Source organism: Pipistrellus kuhlii, unplaced genomic scaffold, assembly GCF_014108245.1.
Source record: "Pipistrellus kuhlii isolate mPipKuh1 unplaced genomic scaffold, mPipKuh1.p scaffold_m20_p_28, whole genome shotgun sequence".
NCBI lineage: Eukaryota > Metazoa > Chordata > Mammalia > Chiroptera > Vespertilionidae > Pipistrellus > Pipistrellus kuhlii.
In genome coordinates this window covers 3,262,936-3,284,751 of record NW_023425527.1, presented here as the reverse complement: position 1 = coordinate 3,284,751, position 21,816 = coordinate 3,262,936, and the positions used below count along the sequence as shown (strand labels likewise).

At 41.4% G+C, this 21,816-nt stretch overlaps 1 protein-coding gene across 1 annotated transcript; it reads left to right on the top strand.

The window, feature by feature from the left end:
• The first annotated feature begins 18,524 nt into the window (after positions 1 to 18,524).
• KIF2B (kinesin family member 2B) lies at positions 18,525 to 20,561 on the top strand. The gene has a single exon (XM_036454242.1). It carries the CDS (start codon positions 18,525 to 18,527, stop codon positions 20,559 to 20,561), a length of 2,037 nt encoding a protein of 678 aa, XP_036310135.1.
• Positions 20,562 to 21,816: the final 1,255 nt, after the last annotated feature.

The following is a 21,816-nucleotide window of genomic DNA, read 5'->3' as shown; positions in this document are numbered from 1 at the left end:
GGTACCATTATAATTCGCTATTAATAATAGAAAAGTAGCAAAGGGAAGGCCAGGTCTATAGGCATGTCATTTGGGCACTTCACCAGGAAGACACAACTTTACACTTCTCAGGGATCCACCAAAGGGGAGATAGATGCATGCCCAGTAAAGCTGGGATGGCATAGGGAAGATACTTGCCTGTCAGTCACATCTGGGGAAAGAGATGGGTGACCAGAATGGGTGTGGCCACTGCAAGCCCTCAGGTATTTGGGATACATAATCCCCTAAAAAAGAAATTCCTTCTCTTGTGCTCTTGGAACTCTTGTTGCTCAGGTGTGCTCTCTTGGTTCTCTTAGATTTGTCTGCATGGGCCATGGCTATGCAGACAGCACACACATAGAACTAATGGACTGCAGCAGGAATATACTAAGCTACCCTGATGCTAAACTGGACCCAGATCCAACATGGGGTGGAAACTCTGGACACTGACTCTGAGTTTAGCTCTACTGAAACCCCAGCTGTACTTCTTCTATGGCTGGACAAAGGGAAATGCGATTTTAGAAACCCAGGGGTGTAACTCCAAGGAAATAAAGCTTTCTACCTGTCTACCATAGCATGTCCTCCCTTGGCCAGAACTAAGACCAGTCTGAAAGCTGATTTTTGGTGAGGTTGACTGAGGCCATGTTGTAACCACATCACAACCCAACTTCTATATCTGGTCCTGTTTCTTTCTCCTACCCCACAGTATTGCTTAAGAGAACACACTCAGGTGATGTTTTTTACATATTAATCACTATCTCAGACATCATTTTCCAGGACAGCAACATGCAACTAAGTGTCATCCCATTTCTGTCCCACCCATTGCCATCCATTGTCTTGTCTTGCTCAGATGTATAATCTGGTGTGAATTCCATAATTTGAAATCATATGGTAGCATTTTTGTTTTGCGCGCTCTCTCTCTCTCTCTCTCTCTCTCTCTCTCTCTCTCTCTCTCTCTCTTTCTCTCTCTAGAGGAAGAGAAAGAGAGAGAAGCATCCATGTAAGGACTGCCTCCTGCATGCCCCCTATCAAGGATTGAGCCCAAACCACGGGCATGTGTCCTGACTGAAAATTGAACCTGCAACCTTTTGGTACACAGGACAAGGCCCAAGTGAGTGAACCACACTGGCAAGGGCACATGGTAGTTTATGGATACATGGAATGCTGTACAGCAAGAAAAACTAACAAAGGATAGCTACGTTCAACAATTCATATGATCCCCATGAAACAACTGAGAGACAGAACCCAGACACAAAAGAGTATATAATGCAAAGTAAACACTGCATGTTCCTATAAAGTGTAAAAACAGGACAAACTAGTTTAGATATTAAAACACAGGATAGTGACTACACTGGGAGGGGAGTGTCATCATTAGGAGTGAGCATGAGGAGTTCATGTTGCTGGCAGTGTTCCATTTCTTAATCTGTGTGCTGCTTACACAAGTGAGTTCACTTCGTGAATATTCATCAAACTCTACTTATGATTTGTGTAGTCTGATGAATATTCACAAAGTGAACACAGTTTGTCAGTAGGTAGATTACATTCCAATAAAAGTTTATTAATATAACAAAACATGTGCACCTGATAACACAGTCTTTAGGAAAATAAAGTGACTCCAAAATTTAAGAACACAGGGGCATTTTAAGAAACACAGAAATAGAATATTCATGCTGATTATCATAAGCCAGACAATAATCATATAAAAAAAATAAACAATAGGCAAGCATTTGTGCACTACAGAATCCTTAAAATATACTTTCTACAAAAATATTTTCTCCTCCTTCATAATGACAAATTATCATGACCTCACAGGTGATTGTGACTGAAATATGTAGAAGGCACTTAAGATGGAGAAGAATAAAAAAAAAACACCATTTGAAATCCATTTAAAGAAAATTTCTCTCTGAAGAGCAGAAAAGCAAAGAGGGCAATTGGTGGCAATTATGACATGACAAAATCAATTAGCTTGTTATTGGATCAGCTTGTTTTTAAATAAATGGATTGATGATAATAACACACTCAGTTACCTCCTTTCTATCTGTTCAATATGGCAAGTAGAAGTCATGGAACATCGTGACTTTGCAAAAATGAAAGTTGTAGCTAAGCATTATTTTCATTAAAATGCTTGTTAGATAGGAAAAATAGCCCACAATAAACTAGCTTAAGCAAAACTGGAAATGCATTTAAAGCACGTGGGCATACCCCAGAGATTAACGTTAGTAAAAATTGGAATCAAGTATCCCTCCTCCTTCCTTCCCATTAAATGAATAAATAAATTCTGATAGAACACAGTATTAATGGTTATACTTTCCCCATGCTGAAATTTTTTAAAAAGCTTATGTTATCTAGAAATTATAAATAGCATTATAGATCAGGTTATAAAGCATCGGATGATCTCAACTGACTGCCATGGCTCTGATTCTAGAACAAAATAATACACATGGTTTTTCTTGGGCATTTATAATCCACGGGCTATGAGTTTTCTACAAAGGCATCAGGAACTTCTCAGTATAAACCTCTATTTGTCAGATGCAGCATCCTACATCCCTTCCCCAATACTGAAAGCATCTCCTTGTTCACTGACTCCCTTTGAGACCAAACTCAGGCTGCCCTCCCAGACCCCTCTGCCCAGTAAACCTCTCATGCTTGGTTGTACATTCTGGGCTGTGAGCTTGTTGGAAAATGTGTGGGACCTTCCATTTCCAAAGGCAACCAGGCAAAAGCATGTAATATTTTTTCTATTCTCAGATTCATAAACTTAGCAGGGGTACCCCTCTCCTGATAGCTATTCTCAAAGTTGACTCCCAAGGCAACACATCTATGCCTGAGTAGAAATCTCCTTCAGTGAGGAATCTGTGCATGGGATGTAACTACAGTGTCGTTGTGAAAGTTCTGGGCCTTAGCCTTGAAAGGACTGGAAGCTTCTACCTTTGTCCTTTTAGAGGCCTTGAGTGACTATGTGAGCAGCCCAGGTAAACTACTGGCAAAAACCTATTGAGAGCAAGAAAAGGAAGAGACACTCAGACTACCTGGAGCGAGCGAGAGCGAGAGAGAGAGAGAGAGAGAGAGAGAGAGAGAGAGAGAGAGAGAGAGAGAGAGAGAGAGAGAGATACCTGTGTGCTAGCCTAGCTCAACCCAGTCTTCTGACTGTCTTCAGTGCACCAGTCATGTGAATAGTACACCTTGAATATTTCAGCCTAGTTAACCACCTGGAAAATTTCAGCCCTAGTCATCATTGCATGGACTATAAAGACTATCCAGCTGAACGTAGTCAACATATAGAATTGTGAGAAATTATGATTGATGATCTGCTGTGTTAGGCCACAAACTTAGGGTTGGTTTCTTATGCAGCAATAGAAAATTAAAACAATTGCAACTACTAATATCTCTCATACTTGACTGGGTGAGAAAGGCAAGGTACTGGCCCCTCTTTAAAGGACATATAGGATTGTAAGACCTCGCCTGGTCTCGATCTAATTTCCTGCTTCTAAACTTAGAAGAGGTGGAGGTAACTGAAGAGAAAATCAGGGTAGCTACTTCAACAATGATTCTTCCCAAGTCTGTCTTCAGAATGAAGGTTCTGAACTTTACAACCTGAATTATTTCACCTCTAATTATGTGACTGCTACTTTCCCTGACAATAGAGCAGTACACACTTCCTCAGGCGGGGATGGTAGTAAAAGTTTTTAAGTCTGGGTGTGGCAGGGAAACAACATCTTGCTACATCTCTTTGGACAAGGCACCTGTCAAACCAAATCTTCTTGGTCTGACAAACTGATGTGACATAGAAATCAGCCTCTAGTTCTAACATAACTGAAGATAGCCCAATATTAGGGATCCTTATACCAAATACCCATTAGATTACATGACCATCACAGACAGTGTATACTTAAGGTATAAAATAGGTATAAAAAGGAGCCTTAAAACAAAAATTTATCTTGATGTTTCAGTAAAAGAACTAAAAGATTTCAGGATTTGAGATTTTCCTTAGTGATATACCTAAGCCAACATCATTGAGGTCAGGCCCAAGTTTATAATCAGGGAGTCAAAAGTAGAGTTCTTACTCTTATTCTCAAATTTTTCTTTGTCATCATTTTTATATTTTTCTTTCCTATTCTATAGATTCTGAGATAGCTCTTTTAGTTGAATCGTCTTAAAAGAAATACATGTAACAATCTGATCTGCTCACATTCAAACCCCAATGCCCATACAAAGCCCTTTTTAAAAAAAATGTGTTAAATAATTCAATGAGCAGATTATTATTAAAATAAATTAAATAAGTGGATGTAGTATATCTCTAATACCCTCTTGTAAAGCCTGTTTGCTTTAATTCTATAATCCCAACTGGATGCACCATACTTAAATGATCAGCATTAACTTGTATTTTTTTTCTATTCTGTTTAGAAACATAATAACAGTTGAGAGACATTTATTAAGAAAGCATTGACTATATTTGCACACTCTGAAAGAATATTTAAAAAAAAAACAGAATTTTAATTTTTATGTGCATAATTTGTTAATATAATTAGAATGGAATGCAATTAGGTAGTTTCAGCTCTTTCAGTGTTAATTAAAAAGCTAATTACTTGAATGGCTATAAATACTGAATTAGTGGGACTAACGGCTTCAGGCAGTTAATCCTCTATTTGTCATTTACTGAAGATCACTTAGCTGGGACTCCATCTTCATGTTGGGGATCTCCTACTGATAGAACATCAGGAGTTGTACAGTCCCTAAATCTTAGTGTATCTCTGAACCATTTGCCAATATACTGCATGCCAGTCTAGGGATTTGCTAACAGCCAGCAACCACTGCCTTTGTCTCAGTCCATTAAGGAATTTTATCGTCAGCAATTTCTCTGACTCCCTAAACCCTAGTAGTGATTTCTGTGTTTTAGTGAAATGAAAAGAAGCTCCACTAGAAAAACTAAAGGGAAGGGCTTCATCTCTGTGTTTTAAGAAATGTATCAACATTGGGTTTAAACACTAATAAATATTAAGAATAATGTTATTCTTACTAATAATATTAAGAATAGACAATGTGAGCATCAAAGAGATTAATTCAACCATTGGTGGAAATGCATCAAATACCATGTGGTGTCTTTTCTTATAGTGATGAAATTTATGAATATATAGTACTTAAACCAAAATGAAACAAACAAAATCTCACCAGTCACCAATGGAGGAGGCTAGGGAACCAGTGCATTATTCTTAAAACTATCAAATAAAGTATAATAATTCTAAAAAATCCCCCTAACATCCCTTTAAAATCAGCTCAGAGAACCTCCTTCTGGGAGGAATACATGAATAAGGAATAGTAGACTTAGAATGTCACCACTTTGCAAACCATAATAAAATAAAGCCTCTAAGCAATTATTATCCATGGTTGCCAAAACCATTTAGAGGGTAGGGAGCAATCCGATAACACCTCAACCCTCTGATCAACAGTATGTGCATATCATTATGCTTTTGCTGCAATAATATTATTTGAAAATAATCACAAAACTCAGTAGCATACAGCAGCAAACATTGAATGCTTGGTTAGGAAACAATTGGGTCTATGTGTCAACTGATATTAAACTGCAACTTTAAACTGTGAGTTGGTTTTAGGTCCACATCTCTGTCTTCACAATCTGAAACCCAAGATGAAAGAAGCAGGTGCTATTCGAAACACAATGTTCCCAGCAGAAGGCACGGTTTTAGAAGGGTAAGCCAGACTGAACAAATGCACTTGAAGCCATGGCATCTATATGGCATACATCATATCCATTCACATCCCATAAGATAAAGCAAGTCAAATGGCTAAGCTCAACACCAATGGACTGGAGAGATGTACTTCCTCTTATGAGGCTTGGGAAAGAGAGGGAGAATTTGTTCACTAGGATCTACTACCACATCACAAAACGAGAAAGACAACTACACATGATGTGCCTTTTAATGAGATCAGTTACGAACTATGCACCCTTGTCTCTGCAATGTTCTAAGCAAGTCTCTATATCAAACTATGGACCTACAGGAAATCAAAGGGCAGAGGAAGATTTTTAAGCAGTATCACAAAGAAGCCATTGGCAAATCTAGAATGTGAAAGCACTGCAGAGTAATGAATTCTTTTGGTCTACAAATACATTTTTAAAATATATGATTGGAGAAACAATATATGATTAAAAGATATTAACAGAACTCTCAGAAAAATGCACTTGGGAAAATCAAATGAAAAGAAACAATTGGGGCTATTTGAACAATAATTGCCTACCTGGTGATATCAAGGGATAGTGGCTTATAGGTGTGGTAATGGTATAATGGTTATGGTCTTTGAAATAACATGATTATATTATATAAATATACACTGAAATATTTAAGAATAAAATGTGATATGCTTCAAAATAATCTAAGGATGATCAAGCAGAGTAGGGAGAAATATAGATTAAAAATATTTGTGAGAGATGAGTACATTATCCTATTCTTTCTATTCTTTGAGTTGTTCCATAACAAGTAAATACAAAGAAAAAAGAGACACCTACAAAAATGAGAGAGAGAGAGAAAGGAAGGATAATTTATTCTCGCCTAACAGAAGAATATCTGGTTAAGAGGCAGATAATTTTTGGAGATGGTATTCTATTATAGTTCTTTGCTTTAATCTCCCTATTTATGGCCTGTATACAAGTCAACATTTTCTTATCTTTTTTATATATATGTTATTAATTTTTTACAGAGAGGAAGGGAGAAGGATAGAGAGTTAGAAACATTGATGAGAGAGAAACATTGATCAGCTACCTCCTGCACATCCCCTACTGGGGATGTGCTCCCAACCAAGGTACATGCCCTTAACAGGAATCAAACCTGGGACCTTTTAGTCTGCAGGCCAACACTCTATTCACTGCACCAAACTGGTTAGGGCAACATTTTCTTATTTTATAGTGGCAAAAACTAAGAACTGCTTGTGTGCATTTCAAAGATAAAAATGTATGAATTATAAAATCTTTTTCCCCTAAAAAATAAACAATAGGTTCAAAGGCCCCTTCCTCTCTTTGAGCAAAAGAAAACCTTTAAAAACAGATGTATTTAGATTATCTCAAAGAATGCCTCTTAGCGAGCTTAAACCTCGTCTTGTGTGAGCACGGTACTTTATTCAGCTAGGTCAGCTATCCCTGGGTAGCCACAAACAATTTTGCTTCACATCCAAGTAAACAGAGCCACTGATCAGTTATATTCATGTTTTCATAAGTGAATGCGAATGTGCATGTTTTGTGTTGAAAATATCTATTTTACTTGAAATGATAACCAAAGAGCAACACAGTTTTAGGAGCCACAAAGAAAATGGAATTTCAAGAGAATAAACATTTCAAAAAAGAACAGCTTGTAAATAGGGAGATCGCCTTATCTTGCTCCCAAGGAAATGGGCAAGGAAAACTCCTGTGTGACATTACAATCCATTGGAATTTTGATGAAGGAAATCATTTACTGTTCTCAGCATGTTAGAATTATAGCTCATTGATGAGACACCTACAAAGAAATCAGGAAACACTAGTTGCAGGCACCTGCCCAAATTATTTAAAGTTTGTCAAACTTGACTGCACTGGAAGGACACTTCGCTAATAATGGGCTTCGGTTTTGTTTCCACATGCATGAGGTTTTGTAGCTACGGCATGCTATAGTTTATTACCATGCATTGTGTATGAGATGACTTCGGTGAGCAGGTACAAACACTAAGGGAGGAAATGCAAGAAAGCAATTTCTGTTATTGCTCAATATACAGCAGTTAGGGATAATTTGGAAATTTTTCAAATAGCTCCTTTTGGGAAACTCTTAGATGTACTCAGGAGTGGTTGTTTTCTGCAGTGTAACTAAACAATCGGGCTGTGGCTGAGATTGGCATTGATTCCTCAGGGAGTTGTATCTAGTTGCAGAATAGAGACAGCATGTCACAAAGCAGGTATAAGATTTTGAATAAAAATCTCTTGAATCCCTGGCCTATGGGGATCAACTGATGGGGTACCATCCCATGCTTCAAAGGACATGGGTTCAATTCCCACTCAGGGCTCATGCCTGGGTTTTGGACTCAATTCCTGGTAAGGGGCATAGAAGAGGCAGCCAATTGATGCTGCTTTCTCATATCAATGTTTTTTCTCTTTCTCTCTTCCTCTTCCTAAAAAATAAAAGAATATATATTTTCTTTACTGATTAAGGTATTACATATGTGTCCTTATCCTCCCATTGTCCTTATCCCCTCAACACCCACTCATGCTTTCACCCCCCTGGTGTCTGTGTCCATTGATTAGACTTATATGCATGCATACAAGTCCTTTGGTTAATCTCTCCCCCTTATATTTTTTAAATTTTTCTTTCATATTGAGCCTCAGTTTCCTCTTCTCGGGGCAAGAAATAATACAACACACTCATTGCAAGTATGTCCAATATATTCAATAAAAAAGGAAAAGAAATAATAAAAGAATACAGCCTGCCTCACATAATAGCAATGAAGATTACATGGCTTCGTTTAATGATTACTAAAAAGCAGGCATTTAAAAATTGTGGCCTAATTCAAATTGTCAAACTGTTAAATGGGAGTCAACACATTTAAGTGAATTTTGTAAATTGAGAAGTGCTATGCAAATATAAAACAAAAGAACAACAGGGTTAGTTTGTTGTTTTGTAAAATTTGTTCTCAGGCATCCTGATGGTGGTTTGCCAAAGACTTACTTAGTGTGTTTTTTTCTTATTAGTGAAAAGAAGGTGTGTTAAAACTGAAACCATTTTGTCTTTTTACCTTGATATAGGATCAATCAGTTTGTGGAAAGTCTTAACAGGAGTTTGAATTTATGTATAAGAAAAACAACTATTATTTATTTTATTATAAATAAAAACACTAACTATTATTAGTGGCTATTTGGAATGGCTTCCACATGGTGATGCATGTTGATGTGTAAAATGCTGTAGCGACACTGCAAAATATGAAGGGCAATTCTCACGTGTAAAATCGAGCCACCAGAAAGGGCGTGCCCGAGAAGCTGCGCCTTCCTGTCTCTCTGTTCAACCGATCCACAGCCACACAGTTCATAACGTATATACCCAGGAGGAGGTGCAGAGGGGATGGGCATGCTCTTGATGGTGTTGGCACGTGCCTGCCACTTTTCATGCAAAACACTCTGAAACCCGGCCAGTTTTTCTCCGCACGTTGGACAGATCATTTGCTTTTGGCCAGAGACTCGCTATAAGAATGGTCTGGCCTAGAGATAAGGTTTTGTTTACAGATGCATAAGGGAGAAAGATTAAAAATCTAGGTGAGAACAGGGGAGGTCCTGCAACCTTGGCTCCTGGGGGAGGCACACTTAGGGGTTTTACAATGAGCACTGGGCAGAAAGGTTAATTATCTTTCAGTCAGAGAACCCCCTCCCGTTGCCAGCATGTGTGTTCTTAGCTGTGATCTGCTCAGAGACCCCAGAGTGCTCCATGTGAGAATATAATACACACATATCAGCTGTAAGCAAAGGCAGGCTGGAAATCATGGGGGCCCATGGAGGGGTCGAGAAGACTAAGTGGAACCGAAAAGGCTGCCATGTCAGACCCCATGGCAGAACTGTACAATCTAAAGTGAAACCGCTCAGGATATAGTAAGGTTTCATCTTTCATTTCTATCGATGGCAAGTACCAGTGACTGACAGGTTGGAACAATTATGAGACCGCCATAAATATCACGTTGATGCAAACTTCTAAACGCCAAAGGGTGTATACATGCTGACTTCGATTTTCTCCCATTCCTCTGCATAATAGAAATTTCTTTGGCTACAACACCTGTAAATCCAGAATTACATGGATTTTAGAGTTGTAGGCAAGCTTGAATCCTAGGCACTCTTCAGGAGGGAAGAATTACTATCTCTCAGCCTTAAATTTCTCATCAGTTAAATTTAAGATAGTAATGCCTCAGAGAATTAGAAAACTGCTTTAAGAACTAAAAAGAATTAACTATATAGACACACATATGGCACATGTAAGATTTTATATAAATTTATGCATATATTCCACACACACACACACACACACACACACACACATATATATATATATATATATATATATATATATATATGCAGATAAACATATACATAGATTCATGAATATATGAGGGAGAGTGACAGAGGAAGAGAGAAAGAGACAGAGAGACACATATTTGCTTAGAGAGACAGAGAAAGTGAGAAAGATACTTGAGAACTTGACCCAGGGTTAACACGTGATAAAAATCATTTCTTCTCAAGTGAACCTGGGAATAGAAACTATAAAGACACTAAAGCCTATAGATCTCTCATATATAGGTCACAAGTCCTGCGTCATAAAGCAAAAAGATTCAAGATCCTAAATGAGTTCACCTTTTATCAGTCCTGAATGCCTTCCATTATTATTTTTTCCTAAAGATATGGCTTGTTGAAATCTTACTATGAGATGGTATCTTCACTAAGAATATAACATACATTATCACACACCATCCTTACCACACACTACTGACCTCAGTTACCTCCTTTATGTTGTAATACAAAATAAAAATTGAGTTAGGTAATAACTTTCCCCAAGTTCATATTGGAGAACTCTGATTCTTGTAGGTTTTTATTTTTTTAATTTGCTCTGCCATATATCGCAAAGGATCCTACAATTACTGTGCCCTTGTACTAATTCAAATCACTTTTTATAAATGTCAATTTGTAAAGGTTTTTTCTTTATGTTTTATCTTTCTCATTAATCAGATGTGACAAATAATATCCATGCTGTATACTTCAAAAGTTTGCTAGTGGATCAAATATGGTATTGGTATGTATAAGTACTTTGTCAATAGTAAAGAAATACACATGGATGAATCCTGATAGTGTTATGAGCTCACATATTGCAGTGAACACTAAACTGTAATCTGAATTAAAAGAATCTCTACATGATTAAGAATTAGGAACAATAATGTTAAGAATAATGTTAAATGCCGATTTTCTCCTAGTAATATTATAACACTCTTCTTACAGTAAAATTAATAAAAATGGATTGTTCCTTATTAAAGCATCAAGTATATAATATAGAACTTGCAGTTTGGGGTAAATCATTATAATGTGCAATTTTTGTTGGTTTTATAAAATTTATCTATTTAATTGATGATCTAGTAATTATAACTCAAAATAAAACCTGGTGAAGCTGAGAATGCTTTCTCCACTTCTGAGTTGGCTCTTTTACATAATTCTATGTTCTAATAAATTAGGAAACAAAGCCCACCTCAAAGGTCCTATGTACAATGTAGAAATATTTCCTGACAACTTTCTGCAATTCTGTGTATTTTTAATTTTCAAATATCCTCTTTCCCAAAAGGTAAATTTTCAATGAAATGAAAGAATTTTCTGGAAATATTTAATGAATCAGCTATTATGTTTTTCTGACAGTTTTGACCAACTAGTTTGCTATTTACAAGTAAATAAAGGAAGGCTATGAGAATAAATTTATTATAGCCACATCCAGCTATACTCAACCAAATCTGGATGAAAATTGAATTCTGTACAGTATCTTATTCAAATTAAAAACATAGTACCTTACAGATAAATCACTCACTTTAGGTAAATAAAAATGGATGAAGAGGGTTTAAATGTAGAGTAAGGACCAAACTCTAGCTGTTTCTTGTAAAGGTTCATATTACCACCCACAAATTCACCCTCCAGAGTCCTTTAAACTTGTGAGTATATGTAGGCACTTGTAGGTATCCATTAAATGTATGCATTTCTTGAAAAACCTTTGTCAATGTTACTCTATCATCATTCCGCAAATAACTCTTAGATTTTAAAGACTCAATTTTCAAGAATCTCTTACAAATTGAAAATAATTATATCATCTTTGGAATGAGGCTTAACTGTTTGCAAGTTAGAAACATTCTTACTTAAGGGACAGAGGAGAATTGAGAGATTAAGCCCAACCTTTTTTTTGTTTTCTTATATATGAGAAAAGGAAATTTCAGAAAGATAATGTTTCTTGCTCAAGATCAAATAACTGAACTGATAAACCTAGGTCTCTTATTCTAGGTCTAATGCTCTTTATATTAAAGCTACATGGCTTGTTGGTCCTCTTCCCTCATGTAGTGATATTCTAATAGGAGAAACAGAGAATAAACAATAAGATAAATAAACAAATGTAGCAAATACAAAATCCTATATAATAAAAGGCTAATATGCTAAGTGTCCAAATGTTTGACAGTTCGACAGGCATTTGACATTCACTGACCACCAGTGGGCAGACACCCGGACTGATAGGTTAACTTGCTACTGGAGTCCAGATGATCAGGACTGGGCAAGACAGGCCAAACACACCCTAGAGTCCTCCCATAGTCCCTCTCCAGCCCGATTCATGATTGGTGGGGGCCCTCAGCCTGGCCTGTGCCCTCTCACAATTTGAGACCCCTCAGGAGATATCAGAGAGCCAGTTTCAGCCCAATCCCCACAGGCCAAGCTGAGGGACCTCACTGGTGCATGAATGCGTGCACTGGGCCTCTAGTACTATATAATGAAGAGGTAATATGCAAATTGATATCACATCCTTGTACAAGATGGCTGCCCCCATGTGGTCACAAGATGGCCACCACAAGATGGCCAGCAGGGGTGACCAGTTGTAGGTTATCAGGCCTGAAGGGGACGGCAGTTAGGGATGCCCAGGCCACCATGGGAAGGCAGTTGGGGATGACCGGGCCTGCAGGGGAGGCAGTTGGGGAGAAACAGGCCTGCAGGGGAGGGCAGTTGGAGGCAACCAGGTCATCAGGGGAACAGTTAGGCATTGATCAGGCTTTCAGGGGAGTGGTTAGAGGGTGATCAGACAGGCAGACAGGCAAATGGTTGGGAGCCAGCAGTCCCAGATTGTGAGAGGAATGTCCCTCGAGGGGTCCCAGATTGGAGAGGCTGCAGGCTGGGCTGAGGGACACCCCTCTCCCCACCCCAGTACACAAATTTCATGCACCAATCCTCTAATATGTTAATAATGAGCAACCTGGACTATGTACTAAGTGCTTATCCTAAAGCACTGTGAGAGACACAAAAATAAATGGTATGTCTTTATGCCTATAAATATCCTTTAATGACACAGGTCTTGCTATAAAACAATTTTACTTCATGTTATTTTATATTATGAGATTTTGAAGCAAACCTTTTGCAGAAACTTAAAAGTAGATTTCCCAGTAAAACTGCATTGTGTCCCATTTATTGAAACAGGAGTGCCTTCAAACATTCAAGATTCTAAAACAAGACAATTCAATAGCCACCAGAATATCAAAGGATCAGTCATCTTTTTATTCTCAGAACCAGGGGATCATAAAAATCTCTGAATAGAAAGATACCTAGAGGGCATTTGGTCCAAGGCTTTCCTGGCTTCACAGTAACAAGAAACACCTGGAGTGCTTTTTAGTCTCCGATTTCCAGGTTTGGGCCACTAGAGACTGACTCAGCAGGTCTTGATGGAGACAGGCCATCTGCACTTTGTGAACGTTTCCCAGAGGACTCAGACTTCTAGCCCGGTTTGAGAATACAAATCTTGCCCAATCCTGGATCTCTCATTTAAATATGGTAGGTGCTATATTTTCTGACAAGCTGTCATTTACTCTTGCTCTAATATATACCAGATTAGAGCTCTTACTCACAGAAGCTATAGTTATTAAAATATTATCCATATATGTGTAACATATACAGGGTGGGCAAAAGTAGGTTTATAGTTATGAGTGTGTGAAACAATTACATATTATATACTACTATATAATATATATCATTATATACTATCAGTTTAATATGCTATTATATATTTACTAGTGGCCCAGTACACAAAACTCATGCACATTAAAAAGGAATTAATTAGAGAAAATATTTTAATATTCCTATTTTCCCTTTTTCTATAAAGAAAATTAGTAAAATATATATGAAAATCTTCCTCCTGTCAGAGTCTGAGACCCAAATCCAGCCGGCCCCACCCCCATTGGCAGTGATCCAGACCTGGCCGGCCCCAACCCTGTCAAGCCTTCCTGTGACCCAGAGCCTGGGGTGGAGGAGGCATAGCCTCAGATTCCCCATCAAGTCCTGTCAGGTGTGAGGGTGCAGCCTCAGTTCCCCTGGCGCACCCTCAGGTGCCCCAGCCTGGTGCTGGGGTGGGGGCGTGGCCTGAGGTTCCCCTGGCCCAGCACTGGTGTAGGAGGCATGGCCTGAAGTTCCCCATCAAGCCCCCCAGGGCAGGGTGGGGAGCACATCCTCCCCAGCCCAGCACCACACAGCCTCAGGTCCCTGCTGATCTCTCATTGCAGCTCATTACTGGAATCCCCGGGAATCCTGCCTCTGCTGTGGGCGCAGCCATCTTGTGATGGCATGAGGGTCAATTTTCATATCACCTCTCTATTATATAGTATTATTATATTATTTTTCATATGAATATATGTGTATGTTGTTATTTGCTAATACATGTCTCCAAAAATGATGCAGTAAGCTCCCTGAGGGGAGAGTCTAGGGCTGTTTTCTTCACTATTTCATTTCTTGCTTTTAGCTCAGACTTTAGGAGACAATTGTTAAGGTTTTTTGAATATATAGCTGATTCAATGAGGTCCTTCATTAGTTTGGCCTGAAGTCAGTATCTCTCTCTCTCTTTCTATCTCCCTTTCTCTCTCTCCCTCTCTCTCTCTATCTCTTTCTCTCTCTTTCTCTGAAACATCCATCTATTATGCTGGTTTTGATAGTTATAGGCAATTTAGTCCATATTTCAAACTTTGGGTACACAAACATAAGTATAGCATTCTCCTCACTTCTCTCAAGGCCCTACATGCCTAGAGAGACAGAGCAGATGTTTTTAATTTTTAAAAAAATGCTAAATGCAATTATCAATTGATATGGAACAAAGGTGGGAATTGAGAGGAAGGCAACTCAGTGAGGTATGACATAGGTAGAGGAAGGGAAGCTGTCAAGGAACGCTTTTCCAGATAAGTGATGCTGAGTAGAGTCTTGACGACTTACTGAATGCTCACGGACCTTAAATCATACAGAACAAATTATGCTACTCCTCAATAGGGTAGCCTTTTACAGGGCCTGTCTCTCAAACCTTCTCTAAAAAAAACACCCAAATTCCTATAATTATTTCTCACACAACTATTATATGTCCCTTATTGATTTTTTTTCTATAGCAAATTAATTTAAACCCCCTGAATTGCATAATCTAAAGAAGACTAAGGATAAGAAATACAGCCTATGGCTTTCAAGTTAAAGAGCTGGAGCTGAACTCGCAAAGGCACCTACTTTGTTCATGAGTAACCTGACCTCTGTAATTCTCATGTAAGTTACAAGCAAATAACACTGATATGCACACTAGAGCAGAACCAAAGCCTCTCACTGTAGCATGCTGAAAACTGAAAGATACACCAACATAAAAGGGTTTCAAGTGAGATACTGACAATGTTAGTTTTACCATACCTTCACAGACTAACTTTCACAATCAACAGATACACAAGAACCATAAATATCCTCAAGTAAGCCATGCTGTTTAATGAACTGTGGAAAGATGACTTTGAGTTAATGTTGTTGTCATAGAAACAATGCTTGCCTATGAAAACAGCGCCAGGGCTTAGAGAAAGGTGGACTTGTCCTGCTTAAGGAGGAAACGGTGAAATGTCAGAAGACAGACACAGATACTAGCTAGCTGTAAGGATAAAATGCTATAATCATTCTAAAAGTTCATCTTTTCTTTGTTTTCTAGAGGCATATACTTAGTAAGGCACTTCTCGAATCTTTAAAATATAACTTTTAAACTAGAAGTGATGAATCCCATTTCTTCAAAGAGGTTTGGGGAAATCTACTAAGCTCCTCTGAAGAACCAAATCGATCTCGGGCTGCATCCATATACGGCAAAGCACAGACCCCCAAGGTGATCAAACAGACCCAACAGCTGCTAGACATCTGTTAAACCAGTGAGAGAAAGACGCAGCTCTGATGCATTTCTCCTGGGAGGTTTGTATCTAAAATGAGACTAGAAATCACATTCTGTCCTATAAAATAAATCTGACAGGCCCCCAACAGGGCAATATACCTGTATTTAATAAATGAAAATTACTAAGCTCATTTCCTGCACTTACTTTCTCCCACACAACCCTTCCTCATGAGGCTGCACATGATACGTGTTCGGCTTTGGAAAAAGGAATTTGAAATGAAGGGGCTATATCAGCTGTTTGTCAAGGCATGCGTTCCTTAGGAGGTACATAAAGCAAAATGTGCAAACGGTAAACTCCTGAGGGTAGAATTCCTTTAAGCATAGGAAATAACATATGGTAAGCATTTTGTATGTTCTTTTTGCTTGGTTATAATTACTCAAAAAATAGATAGTGTCCATCTCAAATCTAGAGAAACTGCTCATCTACTCAATGGCCACCCAGGTCATGGCCAAGAATGATGCCATCATTTGTACTGAGGTCTTCACACCAAGATATATTTATCGTATTACTAAATATTCACAGTATTTTTTATAATATATTTTATTGATTTTTCATAGAGAGGAAGAGAGAGGGACAGAGAGTTAGAAACATTGATGAGAGAGAATCATCGATCAGCTGCCTCTTGCACACCCCCTACTGAGGATGTGCCGGCAACGAAGATACATACCCTTGACCAGAATCGAACCTAGGACCTTTCAGTCCGCAGGCCGACGCTCCATCCACTGAGCCAAACCGGTTTCGTCTCACAATATTTTCTTATCCATAAAACGAGAGCATTATGTAGAGGATGTCTGAATTCTGAATTTGTCTCAGTAGATAAAAAAGAAGATATTATTGCAAATGAAGTTCCAGATTATCAAAACTGTAAAAATAGCTCAATGACTTTCTTCAAACAGAATATTATCATGTTAACTTATGGGATTTATTTTAATAGTCACTACTGAAAATGAAGGCTATAGGTTCCCCTGACCAAACAAATCCAACTAGTAATAGATACTATTTCTTAGGAAGAGATGTCTCTGTTTAAGGGCATTCTGCCTGATCATTATCAACAGAGAATCCTTCCCAGAGGCAGTGCCATTTGAGATTAGTATTGAAGAGCTCAGGAAAATGAGCAGGGAAGGCGGGGCTATTGTGCTCAGAGGGCTAGCACCGGAATTCTCAGCATGTGCTCCCAGAGCCAGCATCATCAGCATCACTTGGGAAGTTGTTGCAAGCGAACCCTGCCTCATACTCAGGGGAATCAGAAAGGGTGGGGCCCAGCAATGTGTGTTTCAACAAGCCCCGTAGGTGAATGTTATACACCCCAAAACGGAGAAGCACTGGGCTAAAAATCAGTCATTTGAGAGAAAAATGCTGAGTTTGAAGGACCTCAAGGTCTTCAGTATGGCTCCACTTTAGACTGAGTAAGGATGGTGGGAAAGGATGAAAAGATGAAAACAGGAAAGAGGTCCCGATGCATCATGTGGCCTCTAATGGGGTTTGTGCTGAGTCCATTAGAATGATAGAGAGCTACTGACACGTTTGTAAGCAGGAGATTAATAAGAAATGACCTGTTAAAACAACGCCTGAAACAGACGGAGCCCCTGACAGGATGAGGTTACCTAAGGAAACGATGTCATCACTGGTTAGGAGATTAAAAGATGGCACAGTTACAGAAGACATCCAGGGGCTGGGAAATGGCTACCTAACTCCAGATTAAGATTGGAGGAGGAGGAGGAGGGGCAGGTAGGGGAAGGAGAAGGAGAAAAAGGAGGAGGAGAAGGAGGAGGGCAAGGAGGAGGAGGAAGACAAAGACCTGTTTTGGCTTCTGTGGGTGCAACAAGACTCACTTTATGGCTGTCAGAGCCCATGTGATAAAGAGCTTGTGTTTGAAAACCCAGATGTACCAAAGGAAGTCTCTTAGTATTAACCAATTATCAGAAGAACCCACTGCATCCAACTCATTTTACTTTTCTACTTAGAAAGCCGTTGGACATTGGACATTAAGTTACCACCATAAACAAGTCCGGAGGCGGGGTGAGGGGGAGGATGGCATGCCGGAGGGTGTGTTCTCCAGAAAGTCAGCTGAAGCCTGTGATGTGCCAATAGCTTCACCTTCACTTGTTCCCTCCGATCGCTGGGGAGTTCAAGTTTAAGGGAACGCTCACCTTTTTCTCAACTAAAGCCCTTGCCTTTGAGAGGACAGGTTAAGACTTCAGAAGGAGTATGTTTCTAAAGCTTAGGCACACATGCCCATGGAACGTGCACCCAATTCCAATCGCTGCGCTCCCAGTGGCGGAGAGCAATGCCTCTCTCCCAGCTGCCTTGGCGTTGGCACCTGGCACCACAGATGTGATTTTTCTTTTTCCATCCACCTTTCACCTGGAGGCCCTCGGCCCTTCTCCCCACTTCTTTGTGACGCGGGGGGGGGTCAGGTCACAAAGGCAGATGCAAAAGCAGGCGTGCTCAGTGCCGGGGCCACTTCAGACTGGCTTGGGCTCCGGTCCTGATGCTCCAACCCCAAGGGCCCCCAGACGCGAGTCCTGACACCTCCATCCTCCACGATGGCCAGTCAGCTGTGCCTCCCCGCTGCCGTCCGGCGCCTCTCGTCCTGGAAACCCCTGATGGCCCCCCGCCGGGACGTCCAGGCGGGCGTCCGCGTGGCCATCCAGCGCAGCGACGGGCGCATTCACCTCGCCGTCGTCACGGAGTTCAAACGTGAGAACACGTGGGTCACGGTAGAGTGGGTGGAAGAAGGAGTCAAAAAGGGCAAGAAGATTGACCTGGAGACCATCTTCCTCCTGAATCCTGCGCTGGCCTCCGCGGAGCAGGCCACGCGGTCCAGGTCGCTGTCCTCCTTGTCTCTGGCGCCCTCTCCGGCCATCGGGGACCAGCGTGTGGCTGCGCGGTGGTTTGCAAGGATCCCCCCCCAAAACGAGACGCCCCCCGGGGGGGACAGCCTGGTGGTGAAAGTCCCCGGCACCCCTTGTGTGGTGAAGTGGAAGAAGTCCCCCTGCCTCCGGGGCATTGAGAAGCTGCAGAAGCAGCGGGAGACCCGGCGGCAGGTGCAGGTGGAGATCCGGGCCCAGCGCGCCCTGGATGGGCACACGGGGAACCCCAACTTCGAGATCGCGCACATGATTGAGGAGTACCGCGGCCAGCTGGGCCCCCGCGAGGTGTCCCAGGGCCCGCCGCCACGGGGGGACCGCCGCATCTGCGTCTGCGTGCGGAAGCGGCCCCTCAGCCCGCAAGAGGCCCTCCTGAAGGACCTGGACATCATCACCATCCCCTCGGACCGCGTGGTGCTGGTGCACGAGGCCAAGCAGAAGGTGGACCTCACCCGCTACCTGGAGAACCAGGCCTTCCGCTTCGACCGCGCCTTCGACGACCAGGCCTCCAACGAGCTGGTGTACCAGTTCGCGGCCCAGCCGCTGGTGGAGTCGATCTTCGGCGGGGGCATGGCCACCTGCTTCGCCTACGGGCAGACGGGCAGCGGGAAGACGCACACGATGGGCGGCTCCTTCTCGGGGAAGGCCCAGGACGGTTCCAAGGGCATTTACGCCCTGGCAGCAGAGGATGTCTTCCGCCTGCTGCACGCCGCGGCCTATGCCAAGCTCGACCTCCACGTCTACGGCACGTTTTTCGAGATCTACGGGGGCAAGGTGTTCGACTTACTCAACTGCAAGAAGCAGCTGCAGGTGCTGGAGGACGGCAGCCAGCAGGTGCACGTGGTGGGGCTGCAGGAGCGGGAGGTGCGCTGCGTGGAGGACCTGCTGAGCCTGGTGGAGCGCGGGAACGGCTGCAGGACATCCGGACAGACGTCCGTCAATGCCCACTCTTCCAGGAGCCACGCCGTGCTCCAGATCATCCTCAAGTCCCGGGGCACCCTGCACGGCAAGTTTTCTCTCGTGGACTTAGCCGGGAACGAGAGGGGAGCGGATACGGCCAAGGCCAACAGGAAGAGGCAGCTGGAAGGGGCGGACATCAACAAGAGCCTCCTGGCGCTCAAGGAGTGCATCCGCGCGCTGGGCCAGAGCAAGGCGCACACCCCATTCCGGGCCAGCAAGCTCACCCAGGTGCTCCGCGACTCCTTCATCGGGCAGAACTCCTCCACCTGCATGATCGCTACCATCTCTCCGGGGATGTCCTCCTGCGAGAACACCCTCAACACGTTGAGATACGCAAACCGCGTGAAAGAGCTGACTCTGGACTTCAGGCCCCCCCAGCGGGCGCTCTCTGCGGTTGACCAAGAGGTGCCAAGGATGTTGGAAAATCACGTCAGAAATTCAGAAATGTCCCTTCAGAGGTTTGAATGTATGAAAACACCCCAGCCTACACAGACTGAGAAGGAGGGAGAGACCAGAGAAATGGAAACTTCAGCGACTCCGTCAGCGGAGGAAACCATGACTTCCTGTGAGGAACCCAGCCAGGGGCCAGGGGACACCATCCAGGAGCCAGCTGGCGGGGTAAACTATGACGTTCACGTGTGCATTGTCCAGTTACTGTCCACTTTGGAGCAGAAAATAGGTATTCTGACTGAGATTCAAAAGAAACTGAAATTATTACGCTCCGACCTCCAACAGAAGAGAAAGGTAGAGTGAAGCCAATGGCAGCAGATCAGACCTGAAATCACGGATAGGGTGCTGGAGGTGCTACCTTTCTTATAAATAAAAAAAAACTGCCTAAATCATCTAGATATAAAGAAAGCTTTAGTCATCTTAAAAAACTCATCAGAAATGTTCTCTTTCTTCTTCCTCTGCATTTCTGTAGTTAGTTACCATATTGTATGCAGGGCAGTGGTTGTCAACTGGGAAACATTTTGCCTCCTAGGGACTGTTGGCAACGTCTGTAAACATTTTCAGATGCCAAAACTGCGTATAAAGGGAGTGGTGATGCTGGCATATAGTGGGCAGAGGGCTAAAGATGTTGTTCAGCATCTTACAATGAACCAGACATCCTCCAGCAAGAAATAGTCATATAGTTAAAAATTTCAATAGTTGTGAAGTTAAGAAATCCTACTGTGAAAGAACCTAGCTCTGAGCAGGACAGACACCCCAGATTTGTGGCTAGGAAATCAAAGTACTGTAGAGTCAGAGTCAAGGGATGAGACTCAGAATACAATGCAGTATATCTAAGGATAATACTTGTGAGGCATTTTTGTTCGGAGGCTCTGTGTAAGAGCCTAGAATTGAGAAGGATGTTTATTTTTCATCTTTGCTTTGAAATGGGAAAGTACTGTGCATCTTTGGAGTGATTGTGTGTGTGTGTGTGTGTGTGTGTGTGTGTGTGTGTGTTGCATAAGCATTGGCTTTGTTGGCTATGGTGTCTGTAAGCTTTTATTCCACTACACTCTTCACCAAATTATGTGTTTGTGTGAGTCGCATAAAAAGCCTTTGCCCATCAAATTAAGGTAGGGAACAAGTCAGCAGATCCATAGCAGAAGGTCTGACCCGCAGTGAAATACATCCTATAAAAGCTTCAGGAGGAATGGGAGAAATATCAATGCTGGAGATCAATTCAATCAAGAAAACATTTTCTTGATTTAGGGATCACAGAGTCTATCCTTTCGCAAACAAAAAAGATTAATCTGATATGTAAATATGAATATGATAACCCTACCTTAAGCAAACATTTTTCTTTGTAAAATGCCATGATAAAATAATGAAGGGTCTTTTGGTTCAAGTCTAGCAGTTCCAAATCTTTTAAGAATAAAATGGAATGATTTGCAAACAAAGTGCATGGCTCTTTGTGTTGGGGAAATTTGGGGATATAGGAAATAGTATTCCAATACCATTACTACCTTTGGTAGACATGGCCTATTATTTTTCAATTTTTTTAAAGTTACAAAGGCCTCAC